General features: G+C 41.4%; 1 protein-coding gene across 1 annotated transcript in view; it reads left to right on the forward strand.

Annotated features, from left to right (window-relative positions):
• The window catches only part of dym (dymeclin), an 84629-nt gene that overhangs the window by 45985 nt on the left and 25658 nt on the right, over window positions 1-12986 (forward strand). The window contains exon 15 of the mRNA XM_061799379.1: window positions 7811-7993. Coding sequence (XP_061655363.1) covers window positions 7811-7993 — 183 coding nt within the window. The remainder of the gene's footprint in view (window positions 1-7810; window positions 7994-12986) is intronic.

The raw sequence follows: 12986 nt of genomic DNA on the forward strand, positions 1-12986 counted from the left end.
TTCGGTATGAAATTCTTTGGATGTACCCTCATATTTGTTTGGCAGAGTTTTAAGCAGGATGCCCTTCCTGACGCGACCCTCTGCATTTATCTGGGTCCCAAAGGGACTGGCCTACAGTTTGCACTGGCTTGTGTCCCCCACCTCCCCCAGTTGGGCTGTATTAGCACTATGCCGGATATGCTAATATAATAGATGAACTCCTGGCATCAAGGCAGCCATGTGGGAATTTTGCCTCATTCAACATGGCTGCCATGTAGGCACATCTGTTAGTCTGTTAGGATCTAGTCATATGGGCTATCTATGACCCAGAAACACTGTGTCTTCTCAGTCTCTGCCTATATTGCGCCACAGCACCAGTAAACAACAGCGGTCAATTCTGGAACTAACAGACTTTGTCAACCGCAGCTTAAGTGGCAAATGTAAACTAGTTTTGGACACATTGTTTGGTCCGAGGGTCTGTTTTATCCGATATTCGTTATTTCGGGGTCTGTTTTATCGAGGTTCCACTCTACTCCAGCTTTCTCCTACATTTTGAAAACATGCATGTTACATTCATTGACGACACATTGTCCAATGTGAGTGTGAGTGGTTGTTTATCCATTTGTGTCCTGCCGTTGACTGGCGACCAGTCCAGGGTGTACCCCATCTGTCGCCCAGAGTTAACTGGGATAGGCTACCGCTCTCCTGCGACTCTTATGAGGATAACCTCTGTAGAAAATGGAGTCTGGGAATTTGTCTAAAATGGATCCGTCAAACCAAAACGGCCATCTCCCTGGTTACTTCTTTCAGACTTTTTTGTGTATCATGTAATGATAGAAATGTCTACCAAGTTTCGCAACAATCGGCGAAACAGGTGTCGGGGGATAATTTTTTTCTCAGTAACACTTTTAGTGTTGTGTTAGGGACCCCTAAAATACATAAATTTCTCCAGGGTATTGTGAGTTAACAGGCATGTCGACGCCCCCAAAGATGCTTAAATGAATATATCACACACCATTAAGTGTCTGTTACACAGTGGTTAGCTTTTCTTTTCACTTGTTTAACAAGTACGAACGAAATGTTAATTATAAAATTGTCTGTTTACTGATGTTGACACTGTATGCAACAAATTAATTCACATTCCATTCTTTTATTAAGGGAAGATGTTCAAATTCCCACGTTTTTCTGAAATGGGCCCCAGGCAGAGACTTTGTGTGAGAATGTCGCCTTGCAAAAACAGCACGATTATGACGCGGCTGTAGTGGCGTACTGTAAATCCAGGTCAGACAATGACCTATTTTTAAAAAGTCCCCAAAGACATGACAGACAGACGGCTGATGGGGCTGCTAAGTCACTCTGACCGACGCTCTTGTGTGTCTGCCTGGGGTGTTTTTTTTGTTTTGTTTTTTACTCCCCCCCGCGCCATTCCGAGCATCCATTTTTTTTGTTTTTGTTTTCCCTTCTACTATCCACAATATGTATCTTCCCCATGTTCATATGACAAGAGTAGCGGTCACTTGTCCTCTGTTTATCTCTCATTCCAATATGTATTTTGTGTCAGGATTTATTGGATTTGTCATGCCTCTGTCCATGTTCACATTTTTTGTTTTAAAAAGTACTTGAGATCTCAGCATATACCAAGATTGTTCTAGATTTTGTTGACATTTTTATTGTCATCTAAATGCATTTTCCTGTGTCTATTTAGTTAGTTCATAGTCTCTCACAGTTATGAGTTGCCATCATCTGTGACACCCTGAACTGGTCGCCAGTCAATTCATTCAAAATGCTCTGGAAAAATATGGCAAAACAAAAACTATATAATTTTTTTATATTTAATAAATAGTAGGGATAAATACATTGGATTTGTAGTCTATCCTTCCATGTTAAAATTTCGTGTACCAAAGTCGGAATAAATAGCCCGAAACACTGTCGTGCGTGACATCGGCATATTTTGCAAGACCTCTGTTCAGCAAGCATCAAAGAACTACACATTGGTTAACTTGGTTTTACACTTGTGATGCTTTCGCTTTATGCCTTCATCATTTTTTGTTAAAGAGTAGGAATGTAACGATATCTAAATCTCACGGTTCAGTTTTATCATGGCATTAATCTCACGGTACGGTAATTATTGAGATATTTTGGGGAAGCTTGCAGTATTGCAGGAAGACTTACGATATTGCAGAAAGGTTCACGGCTCAGGTGGAGCAGAGAGGCACATGCAAGAGAACCAAAAGACCTCTCTTTTTCTTGCTGGCCAAGTAGTTCTCGACAGGCTTTAGTAGTTTGTGTATTTTTGCAAATGTCTGTTTGAAAAAGACATCTACAAATCATATATTCTATCCCCGTCCATCAAAGTTTATATTTGTATACCTCCAAAACTATCCATCCATCCATTTTCTGTGCCGCTTATCTTCACTAGGGTCGCGGGCATGCCGGAGCCTATCCCAGCTATCTTCGGGCAAGAGGCGGGGAACACCCTGAAGTGGTCGCCGGCCAATCGCAGGGCACATATAAACAAACAACCATTCACACCTATGGGCAATTTGGAGTCTTCAATCAACCTACCACACATGTTTTGGGTATGTGGGAGGAAACCGGAGTACCCGGAAAAAACCCACACAGGCACGGGGAGAACATGCAAACTCCACACAGGCGGGACCAGGATTTCAACCCCGGTCCTCAGAACTGTGAGGCAGATGTGCTAACCAATCGTCGACCGTGCCACCTCCCTTCAAAACTATCAATATAGAAACTAGGTATTATTGCTGCAGCAATAATCATGTCATGCTCAGAGTGACAAAACTGTCCCTTTGAAAAATTGTCTGTTCACCAATTTCACAGTATTGTCATAATTTTTTATTTATAAGATTAGAAATAGAGTACTGCTTACTAACAGTGATTCCTTTGCTTAAGTCAAAAAGTTCAAGAAACTCAGAAATTCAGAGACACAGGAACACTTGAAGGCAACACAGGTATAGGAATATAGAAACAGCCAAGTAACAATAAATAAGATAATCATGCTAATCCTTGTTAGTTTTCTCTCCGCTGAGTGAAATGCTTAAATTCAGCGGGTTGTCGCCTCTGATCTGAGGTTGAAGGTGAGGGGGGGTGCCTCGCCGCGCGCCGACTTTGGAGGGTTGCCCTTCGGCGGCTGCTGCGGGGCGGGACGCAGTTGCGCAAAGCGGTGGTCCACTGGCAGCTGTTCCTGGCCTGACGGTGGTGTATTGGGGCTCCAGAGCTGGGCCTGGGGCACAGGCAAGATGCGTTCAAAGTGACGATGATCAATGTGTCATGCAATACACGCATAAATTCTCGCCACTATTGTTTTTATTGGCTGACGAACGTATGGTCCTTATGTAACCCAGTTACAGCCGCTGTTTTGCAGACATTATTTCCGCGTTCAAATGCTACATTTCGGTCACATGGGCCAGCCAGCCAATCATTGTAGTTATCCATGTGATATGGTCACATGGATTATGTGGCCAATTAGCTGCGTATGTACTGTAACAAGGAAATGGAGAGAGCGCTGCAGCAGCCTGGCTAAGCGACATGCCTTCGTATAGCCGACCCCAAACTAAATTCTAAGCACGACATCTCATTATTTTATATCTATACAAGACGAATACAATATTGAGGCACTTTTAATACCACAATATTGTGATGTGATATGGATATCGTGACATTCCTATTAAAGAGTAAATGTTTTATTGTAATATTTTGTTATTAACTGCATTTAAGTAATTTTTCCACTCGAGTGACAGTTGAGAATGTTAAAGCGTTACTGATTTAGTTTGACCCTCGAACGGATTATTTGTATTTTCCTAATTTTCTCGGAGGGTCAGCATGGTGGTCTTCTGAGCATCTGGGTTCAAACCTCATCTCCGGCCTACCTGTTTGGAGTTTGCCTCTTCTGCCCATGCTTGAATGGCTTTTCTCCCAGTACCCTGTTTTCTTCCCACATTCCAAAAACCTGCACGTTCAGTTCACTGAAGACTCTAAAATTGACGACAGGTGTGAATCTGTGAGTAGTTGTTTGCCTATGTGTGCACTACTATTGGCTGGCAATAGGTCCAAAATGTACCCTGCCGCTCGTCCAAAGTCAGCTGAGATAGGCTCCAGCTGACCTACAACCCTAATGAAGAGAAGTGCTATAGAAAAAGGATGGATGGGTGTTTCATATAGGAAAAAAAATGTAAAAATTAAAACAACGGTCATCCTGAGAGATTGTATTTGAAATTTACTGCCTAAAGTTAAAATTTGAAATTGTAATTCAACTGAAGAGTTTTACTGTAGCTACCCTACCATTATTAAAAAAAGAAAAGAACCACTGGGAAAGACGGATCAAAATTTGCTTTTAAAGTCTGTCACCCTGTCCTTGTCTTTGTCAATGCCGCTTCCCGATTGGCCCGTCTATCTTGTCTGCCTTGCAATAGCCTGCGGTGAGCAGCCAGGGAATCACTAAGCTACTGGTTTAATGATGCCTGCGCCTACTTTAACAGGGAGTTACACGCCTACTGCCTCTTAGCACTACCCGGTTCCACATGCTAGTGCTTGCAGAAAAGAAGAAATCAACACAAGAAGGGTGTTTAGTCCACCGCATGGCCATTGATCGACCTTGTCAGACCTATAGCGGAGGTCATACACACCTGCAGACATAACACATTTGTGCTCGGCGGGGAGACGAGCAATAAGGCTCCTGTCATTTTTGTGCAAATGACTGTAAAATGGGGCAGAATAATGATATAGCTCACGTCTGAGACCTGTGTTTTCCCGGGTGTTGGGAGGCATTAAACAGCAGTTGGAGTGGTTCGTGACTCAACGACATCACGGGGAAGCTGGAAACAGGGGGCGAGGGAAGGAAGTCGCGGACAAGCATGTGGATGTGTGTGTGTGAGGTGTTTTTTAGGCTGGGGTTTTCAAAACAAGCACAAAAGTGGGGAACGCAAAGAAATGAGGAGTTAAGATATTTAAATCCTGTCTGGATTTCAAGCAGACCTCTTAATCTCATCCAATTGACACACACATACACACACGGGGCCAGGCAGACGTCTAGCTAGCCTATTTTCCTCTGACCTGAATTCCCCAGCGTGGCATTTTTTTCCCCTGCCAGGCCAATCTCATTAAGCCGCAGTAAGAGAACAAAACACACTCGACACCTCACTCCTACTCTTCATCTCATAGTCCCTTTTAGTTCTTGCGTCCTACTCGACTGTCTCCCAATTCAGTTCCCCCTCGGTTCTGTCTAATTATGGGCCGCCACAGCGGACCGAAGCCAGAAAGCGTAGTCAAGCCCCGAGCGCTTCCTCCTTTACTTCCAGACGCACAATCAATCCTCATTATCTCCGGCTGCTCTTGTATTGCGCTCACCTCCTCGTGTCTGCCGGTTAACGTTTTAGTGCCTGCCCTGCACCTCCTCGTCCTCCAGCCTGGTTGAAATCAATGTATCTTGAATTCCAAACTACAGTTATTAAACATTTTCCCAATCCAGTGTTCCCACTCCATGTGCTTCTGTATGTTCTAGCAGCAACATTGTTTGTGAGATAAGGGCCCCCACTTGCAGTTCGGTTTAAGATGGTTAGCCCAGATTTGAGTCGCAATCTCACCTCCCAATCAGCTTGCCGTCTCGTGGCACTCCTGTTTTGAGACTCGTCTTAGGTGGTATTAGTGAATTCTTGTTCATAACAGGTCATCATCATCACACGAACAATGATATTTGTCACGGACGTAACCACGTCCATTTTTCCTCTGTGTAAGCAGCGTGTCGGCAGGAAAAAAAAAGAAAAAAAAAGTCAAGCGGAGCTCTCGTCACACGACAACATTTGTAGATGTTGGAACTTGGTGCACACATAAGGCGCGCCGCATTATAAGGCGCCCCGTCCATTTTGGAGAAAATGTAAGACTTTTAAGTGCGCCTTATGGTCGTGAAAATACGGTACCTGTTTGCAGACAAGCTATGCACCAAAACATCATACTGGGGAGACAATTGCACAAGGACTTAGAGATGCCTAAATTCTAGGAAGCTGGACGAACAGATTTAGGTCAGGTTGCTATAGTGGCTTCTCTTATTTGTAGATCATCATATTTTTAACATTTATAAACTTGAATACAATAAATATCGAGTCATATGGAATATCAACATTAGGAAGAAAAAAAAATCGTAAAATAAAATTTAGGCCATATCTCCCAGCACTAATCACGATGTAGTTACGATCAGTGGCGATGAAAGTTGAATTTGTACGAAGTTGTGGTGTATCACTAATCTATGCTAATTCAGTAGCAAAGTTATAATTTCAGGAAAAAAAAAAACTTCAGTCGGATGAAAATCAGTAAGTGGTAACTGAGCATATTTTGAGGCTGGTGTGCAAACTAGTTCATTGTCCACTCTTCCCAACCTCGAAACCTTGGATGGCGGTAACGTTGTAAACCGCATTGATGAAGCTGTAAGGACTATTTTCCACCGAAACTTGCCTTTTTCTTCAATCGGTCAAGTTGTATTTTAAGATGGTGGTCTGCAGATTTTCTGTCTCCAAACTGGTTCCCTCTTCACGGTTAGTTGAAAAATGAAGAACTCGATGATAGTTTGGGCACTGGAAACAGTTTCAGGGTTTCCACACAAACTTAAGATTACGTACAACACCTATACACATAACCAAATGCAGTTTATTCTCATGAATGCGGAGCGTGGGAACCAACCATGCCACGGCAAGATCTTAATCTACAATGCTGTCATCGCACCGTTGTATAGCTGTGCACACAGATGGGGAATGTTATCTAGTCTTGGCCGCGGCGGTCTTCTGGGGCGTTGACACCCGATGAACCCACCCAGATGAAGAACAGAACAAAGAAGAACAGAGTGATTGATTTGATATGTATGTGCTATTTTTAATATGTTGTGGTATACATAGTCCCACTCTGAAATAAGAATGTTATGGTACTTTATGTGCATCCAGGCTCAATGAATCAAGCATCTAAAACCTTTTTTTTTTTACGTGTTTTTTTGTTCAACTTGATTGTCACAGCAAAATGCCTCAGGCTGGGCTTTGGGTGTGTGGTCTTTTGTTTACACACACAAAATATCAAGTTAATCATTAAACAATTGATAGTATGAACCCCAAAAAATTATTTGTATGAAGCTATTTTGTGTATAATCTTAAACAATGTTAGAGCTATATTACAATTTCTTTCAAGTGTAACTTGAATTTAAATGAAAATAAAGATAATTTGAAAGAAACGTTAATCTTGGCAGAATGGGTGGAACCAATGAGTTGCATAGCTCCCTGGAACGGAAGAAACATGGATGCCCACAACTTTGTGTAATGACCACTCATCAGAGTGCACTGGAATATAATTATCATACAGCGCAGGGAGCTTGTTTACAACATGCATTAAGACTCCATACTTAAATGAATCGGAAAGACTTTTAAGGCGCTGTTGTTTTAGTTAACAGTTTAGTAAAACTGGCTCAGGATCTGATGGTGTGAAAGACACCATGACTATGACTGTCCTTTTTTTCTATGAAAAGGAAGGTGTTTATTTGAGGGAGGTATTTATTTTGTCTAAAGTGGATGACACAACTCAGGACTGATGAGGGAATCTAGTCGAGGGTTGGCAACTAACACGTTTATATTGAATACATTTCACGTGGCGTTAGCACACAGTTTAGCAAATGAAATCATATTTTACAGCTTCCATTTTGCTTTTAGTCTTTTCTCCTTCAACCCCCAAAGTACACACATTAATCTCTGTGGACGAAGTCGTTTGAAAACATTATTATATGTGAAACCAATGTTGTGGGAAGGCAATTAACCTGTCCTCCTGTCTTCCCCCTCAGGCTCAGGACCTGAATGTGATTGAGGAAGTGATCCGCATGATGCTGGAGATCATCAACTCTTGCCTCTGCAACTCGCTGCACCACAACCCCAACCTGGTGTACGCGCTGCTCTACAAGCGGGAGCTCTTCGAGCAGTTCAGGATGCACCCATCATTCCAGGACATCATGCAGAACCTGGACACGGTCAGTATCCCGCATGAAACCAACTCAAGGTTGCCTCATTTCTTCAACTAATAGACATGACTGAAGGAATAATAGACAGGTGGTTACTGTAGTTTCTTGACAAGGACTCATACTCCCATAAAGTTAGACTCAGCAGTCACTAAGTCAATTCATAGACTGATGCTGTTGTTGACACATGGTAGTTAAATTGAGATCTGAACTCCTTTGCTAGCTAAAACAGCAGCACCTAAAGAAACACAAACAGATTTAGTTTTTTTCAGCGATTTGCATTCCACTTGCCACTTTGCTTGCTCCACAGTGTTATCACGTATCCATCCATTTTTTTAAGTTAACATTCATATCTGTCATACAAATATAAATAGAAGGTAACAACTGTGTAATAAAACTAAAATTAAGTAAATCTACTTACCCTTTGAAGATGCCAGACAGGTACGTAAAGGAGAGGGAACAGGAGTTCTCTGGTGATTTTCATTCTAGTTATTAGCCATTACACTCACTGCGTCAGCTACATCCATCCATTTTCCGTACCGCTTATCCTCACTACATGCAATTTTTAATTTGTGTAGGTTAATGATGTTAAAATAATTGTATTGCTAGGTTGTACTGAACATCTGAACAAGTTAACCACTATGTAATAAGATTAAATAAAACAAAAATTAAGAGAGGGAACTGCTTCTCCGGTCATTTTCATACTTGTCGTTAGTCATTATGCTTTACGCGGATGTTAGCATCTATCCTTTCCTTTTCTATACTGCTTAGCCTGTTTAGGGTCGCAGGGTGAAAAAGCCGCATTACACCCTGGGCGAGTTGCCAGTAGGCCTGTCACAATCATTTTTTGAAGACGCTATAATATCGTTGTTGTTTTTTTATGCCTCTGAAATCATGAACAATAAGGCCCACCCTTGAGTCGTATCATTAAAGCATATTGATGCACGTCAATACCTGAGTTCAATATGGACCGATGAATATGGTCTAAAGCAGTGATTCCCAACCAGTGTGCCGGGGCACATTAGTGTGCCATGAGCGCTCTTCAGGTGTGCCGTGGGAAATATCAAATTTTACTTAATTGCTCAAAAAATTCTTTATTTCCAAGAAATAATGTATCTTTTATCATCTAGTTATGCCAGTGAGGCAAAATGACAGACAGAACAAATAAATGCTCTTCTATTAGATGGCAGGAAGTACATACAGTAATGAATGTATCCACTTTTTGTGACATTTTTGTTTGTTGGTGTGCCGTGAGATTTTTTCAATTGTAAAATATGTGCCTTGGCTCCATAGAGGTTGGAAATCACTAGTCTAATGTGTAACTAGCATAGCTATTAATGTTAGCTCACTTGATCCCACCTATTCTTTGGTCAAAACTCAAGAGACGACACAATCATTGACATTTTACTAACGTATTTTAAGCAAAGGAAACTAAATCAATACATTATCTAGTTTTTTCCTTCTTTTGTGGTGATTTCAAGTAGCAAGCCGTTTGTTTATTTATTTATTTATTTATCTCTAAGGCCGTCCACTTGATTAGCTACAATAAAACAAAAGCTGATCCTTTGGGGGAAGCCAGCAACCAAACGAGTCCTTATTTTATTTAACTCGCCCTGAGAGCGTAGCAATCGTATGTGCCCTTCCTGTGTAACATTGCGTTAAAACTTGGGACAGTGCGTACACCTGGAAAAGCATGGAGATGCATAGTAGAAAGGAGTTTTGCCATACTTACTTGACTTCAAAGCGTGGTTCGCCGCTTTGCGACTGACTGGCTTGAAGTCAGCCTTTGATCATCCACAAACTCAAAAATAGAATAGGCAATATGCCGCGATATTTTTCATAGGCATAATGTTTACACGATCGGCAAAGTTCTCCTCATCGCGCTTCATTTTGCCTGGCCGATGTTTCGCCCAGCGGTTCCGTGTGCTGTGCGGCTGCCATGCACGAGGGCTAATACTGTAGGAGCCTCACACAAAGGCACATTATAAAAATGTTTTTTTAATTTTTATTTTTAAAGACAAAAGCACACACAAATGATCAACAGTAGTGCTTTTTGTTCGGTGAAACCGTTTTATTTTCCTTCGGGAGCATGCCGTTGCATTGACTGGCAGATAGTGTTTACTAAACTCTAAAGGCTTCTTTATACTCGCGCGGGCAGCAACCACGCTGACGTCACTGCGGCTATCCTGCACGCAGTTTGCCTTTATACTCGCGCGCAACCCACGCGCGCTGTTTTGAAAGTGTGCTGCAGTTCTCCTCCAAGTCGGGGTGTCGCTCGAGCTGGTATTGGCTAGGACGCCACAGGGTGGAGTTTCCTCTGCATTTTGTGGCCATTTCCGGTAGCCATTTTTACTTTACTTTCCGGAACAAGGAACAAAGCAACAACAATGGCGACTGTGGAACGGAATCTGTTAGAACAAATGGACCTAGATGACCAGATGATACGTTTAATTATGCTCCAAAATCGATCGAGAAGGCGGCGGCGTAGGTCCTATGTTATATTACATCATCACAGCATGTGACTAAAATGGACCAATCACGAGAGATGATCTCCGCGGCATTCTACGAGCAGCAAGTGGTGATGTAACAGCCTAGAAGGAAGTCGGGATACTTTCCCGGCTGAGTGGACCGTAACGGTTGCTTCCCTGGGCATTTTCATACTAGTCATGAGTAGGCTTAACACGATCAGGATTTTTGGGGCCGATCACCGATCAAGTTTAAAAAAAAAAAAAAAAAAAATGATCACAAGATGGAACAATGTCTATTTACATGACTTGTTCATTTATTCTTTATACTTGTGTACTGTATACTGAGTACTGTATCTTCAAAATAATTCTCTAACATTTTAGACAAAAGTTAAAACATCAATGACCTCTAGGGGGCATTCAAGGATTGGCCACTGACATAAGTTTAGGTCAAGTCAACATTACAACATGACAGAAATAATGGGTGCTAACTTACTGTAATTAAATTACTTTAACAAATACTGTTAATGACATGCTTACTCTAACTTTCTCACTGTCCAGGCTATATGGACGGGTGTTGTCCAGAGTTTGCGTCCGTTTGACTTTTTCCTTTTATTTAAAAAAAAAAAATAATAATAATCCCCCCCACGCTGTGTTGCTTGAACGCGGCATGCTCCTCCTTGTGTGCATTCTTCAGGTGCCCGATCAAATTTGTTGTTGAAGCATTTAGATGACGTTCCCCACGGCGTACTTCAGTTGTGAACAGACTGCAAATAAATTACGTGTTGTTTGTCTGAGACACCGCAAAATAGTCCCACACCGACGAGGTGTTTTTTCACCGACAAGATTGAAAAAACGTTATTGGCCGTCAGATAGTTACAGTACTGCGCCACAAGACACGTGACAAGGCTAAAAATAAACTAGCTTTTGGATTCATACACGGCGAAGAATTTCAACAGTTTGTATGTTTGGCTCTCACTTTTTAAGAGACCAAAAGTAATGGGAAAAATGAATAAGTCTGGAACACATAGACATAAACCGACGCTAGATTTCATTGCTGGTGATGCTCTGCCAGGCTTCTACTTCAACTGCCTTCAGTTCCTGCTTGTTCTTGGAGCATTTTCCCTTCAGTTTTGTCATCAGTAAGTGAAATACATGCTCAATCGGATTCAAATCAGGTGATTTACTTGGCCATTACATAACATTCCACTTCTTTACCTTAAACTCTTAGGTTGCTTTCACGGTATGCTTTAGGTCATTGTCCATCTGCACAGTGAAGTGCAGTCTGATGAGTTCGGAAGCATTTGGCTGAATATGAGCAGATCATATTGTCTGAAACACTTCATAATTCATCCTGCTGCTTTTGTCAGCAGTCACACAACAATAAATACAAGGAAACCAGTAACCATGGCTAGACCACCGGCGCGGTCTTGTTGTGTGTGGGTCCATGTAACAGACACTTCAATGAAAGTTAAGTGTTTCTCACTGCCAGTCCTCCATGTTAACATAGATATTTGAATTCAACAGCTGTCATTGGCAGTGAAGGAGTTTAAACACAGTGGTACACATTATTCAGCCTGTCGCACCAGACATTTGAGCACATACTGGATGAACCTATTTGATTGACAGCTGACAAATGAGTGGGGCATGTTTTCAGCGCATTTAGTGGACATGCCCGCAGTGTCCAGGAGCTGGGAGGAGGTCTCTATTTTTCACAATTTTGGAGCATTATTAAATATACAGTACTTGGCAATTTATTTTTTTTATTCATTCTTATTTGGCAGGCTTGCTAACAACATTCTTCTCTGTGGTGTGTCAAATTTACAGAGCATTACTATTCACTTTACAGCCCCTTTAATGTTAAAAAAATATTTCATTTCAAAATGTCTATCTATTGCAGCAATGTATAGGCAGAACAATTAAATGCTCTTCTATGAGATGGCAGAAGGTACAATAAACATTCACCTGTTGTCATTCATACAACAGAATACTTTGTGTTCAATTAAACAAGCTCAGATTTCAAACTGAATATGTCAATTTGTGAGTAATTGATAAATCATTATTTCAGTATTCATTAGTTTTGTGGCCTTTTTGTTTGGTTGTGTGCCGTGGGATTGTTTTTTTTTTTGTTTTTTTTTTGTAGAATGGGAGCCTTGGCTCAATAAAGGTTACGAAAGACTGCAGTAAAGCAGGCTGAGCTGATAGCTTGAACACAGTGTTCAAGCACAGGGAAAAACAAGTGCTTTAAACTAACTCTGCTGGCCCTATATTTTTCCTTGTCTTTTTCTTGTTTTTAAAAATAGACTTTGCATTGTGTTGTTGTATTTTTTAATGATCGATTGTAAAGCGGGTCATATTGACACATGAAGGTTTTTAGTAAGAAGCAAGCACAGCAGGGAGGGTTTGTCTTTTTATTTATTTTATTTTTTTTAAACGCCTCTCCACATGGGCAGGGCTGATACTTAATCCTGCTGTTACACTGGGGGTCAAATTATTCTCAATATATATCTCTTTTTTTATCCATGCCTTTTTCATTTGTT

The sequence above is a fragment of the Phyllopteryx taeniolatus genome, chromosome 15 (assembly GCF_024500385.1).
Source record: "Phyllopteryx taeniolatus isolate TA_2022b chromosome 15, UOR_Ptae_1.2, whole genome shotgun sequence".
In the NCBI taxonomy this organism is placed as follows: Eukaryota; Metazoa; Chordata; class Actinopteri; order Syngnathiformes; family Syngnathidae; genus Phyllopteryx; species Phyllopteryx taeniolatus.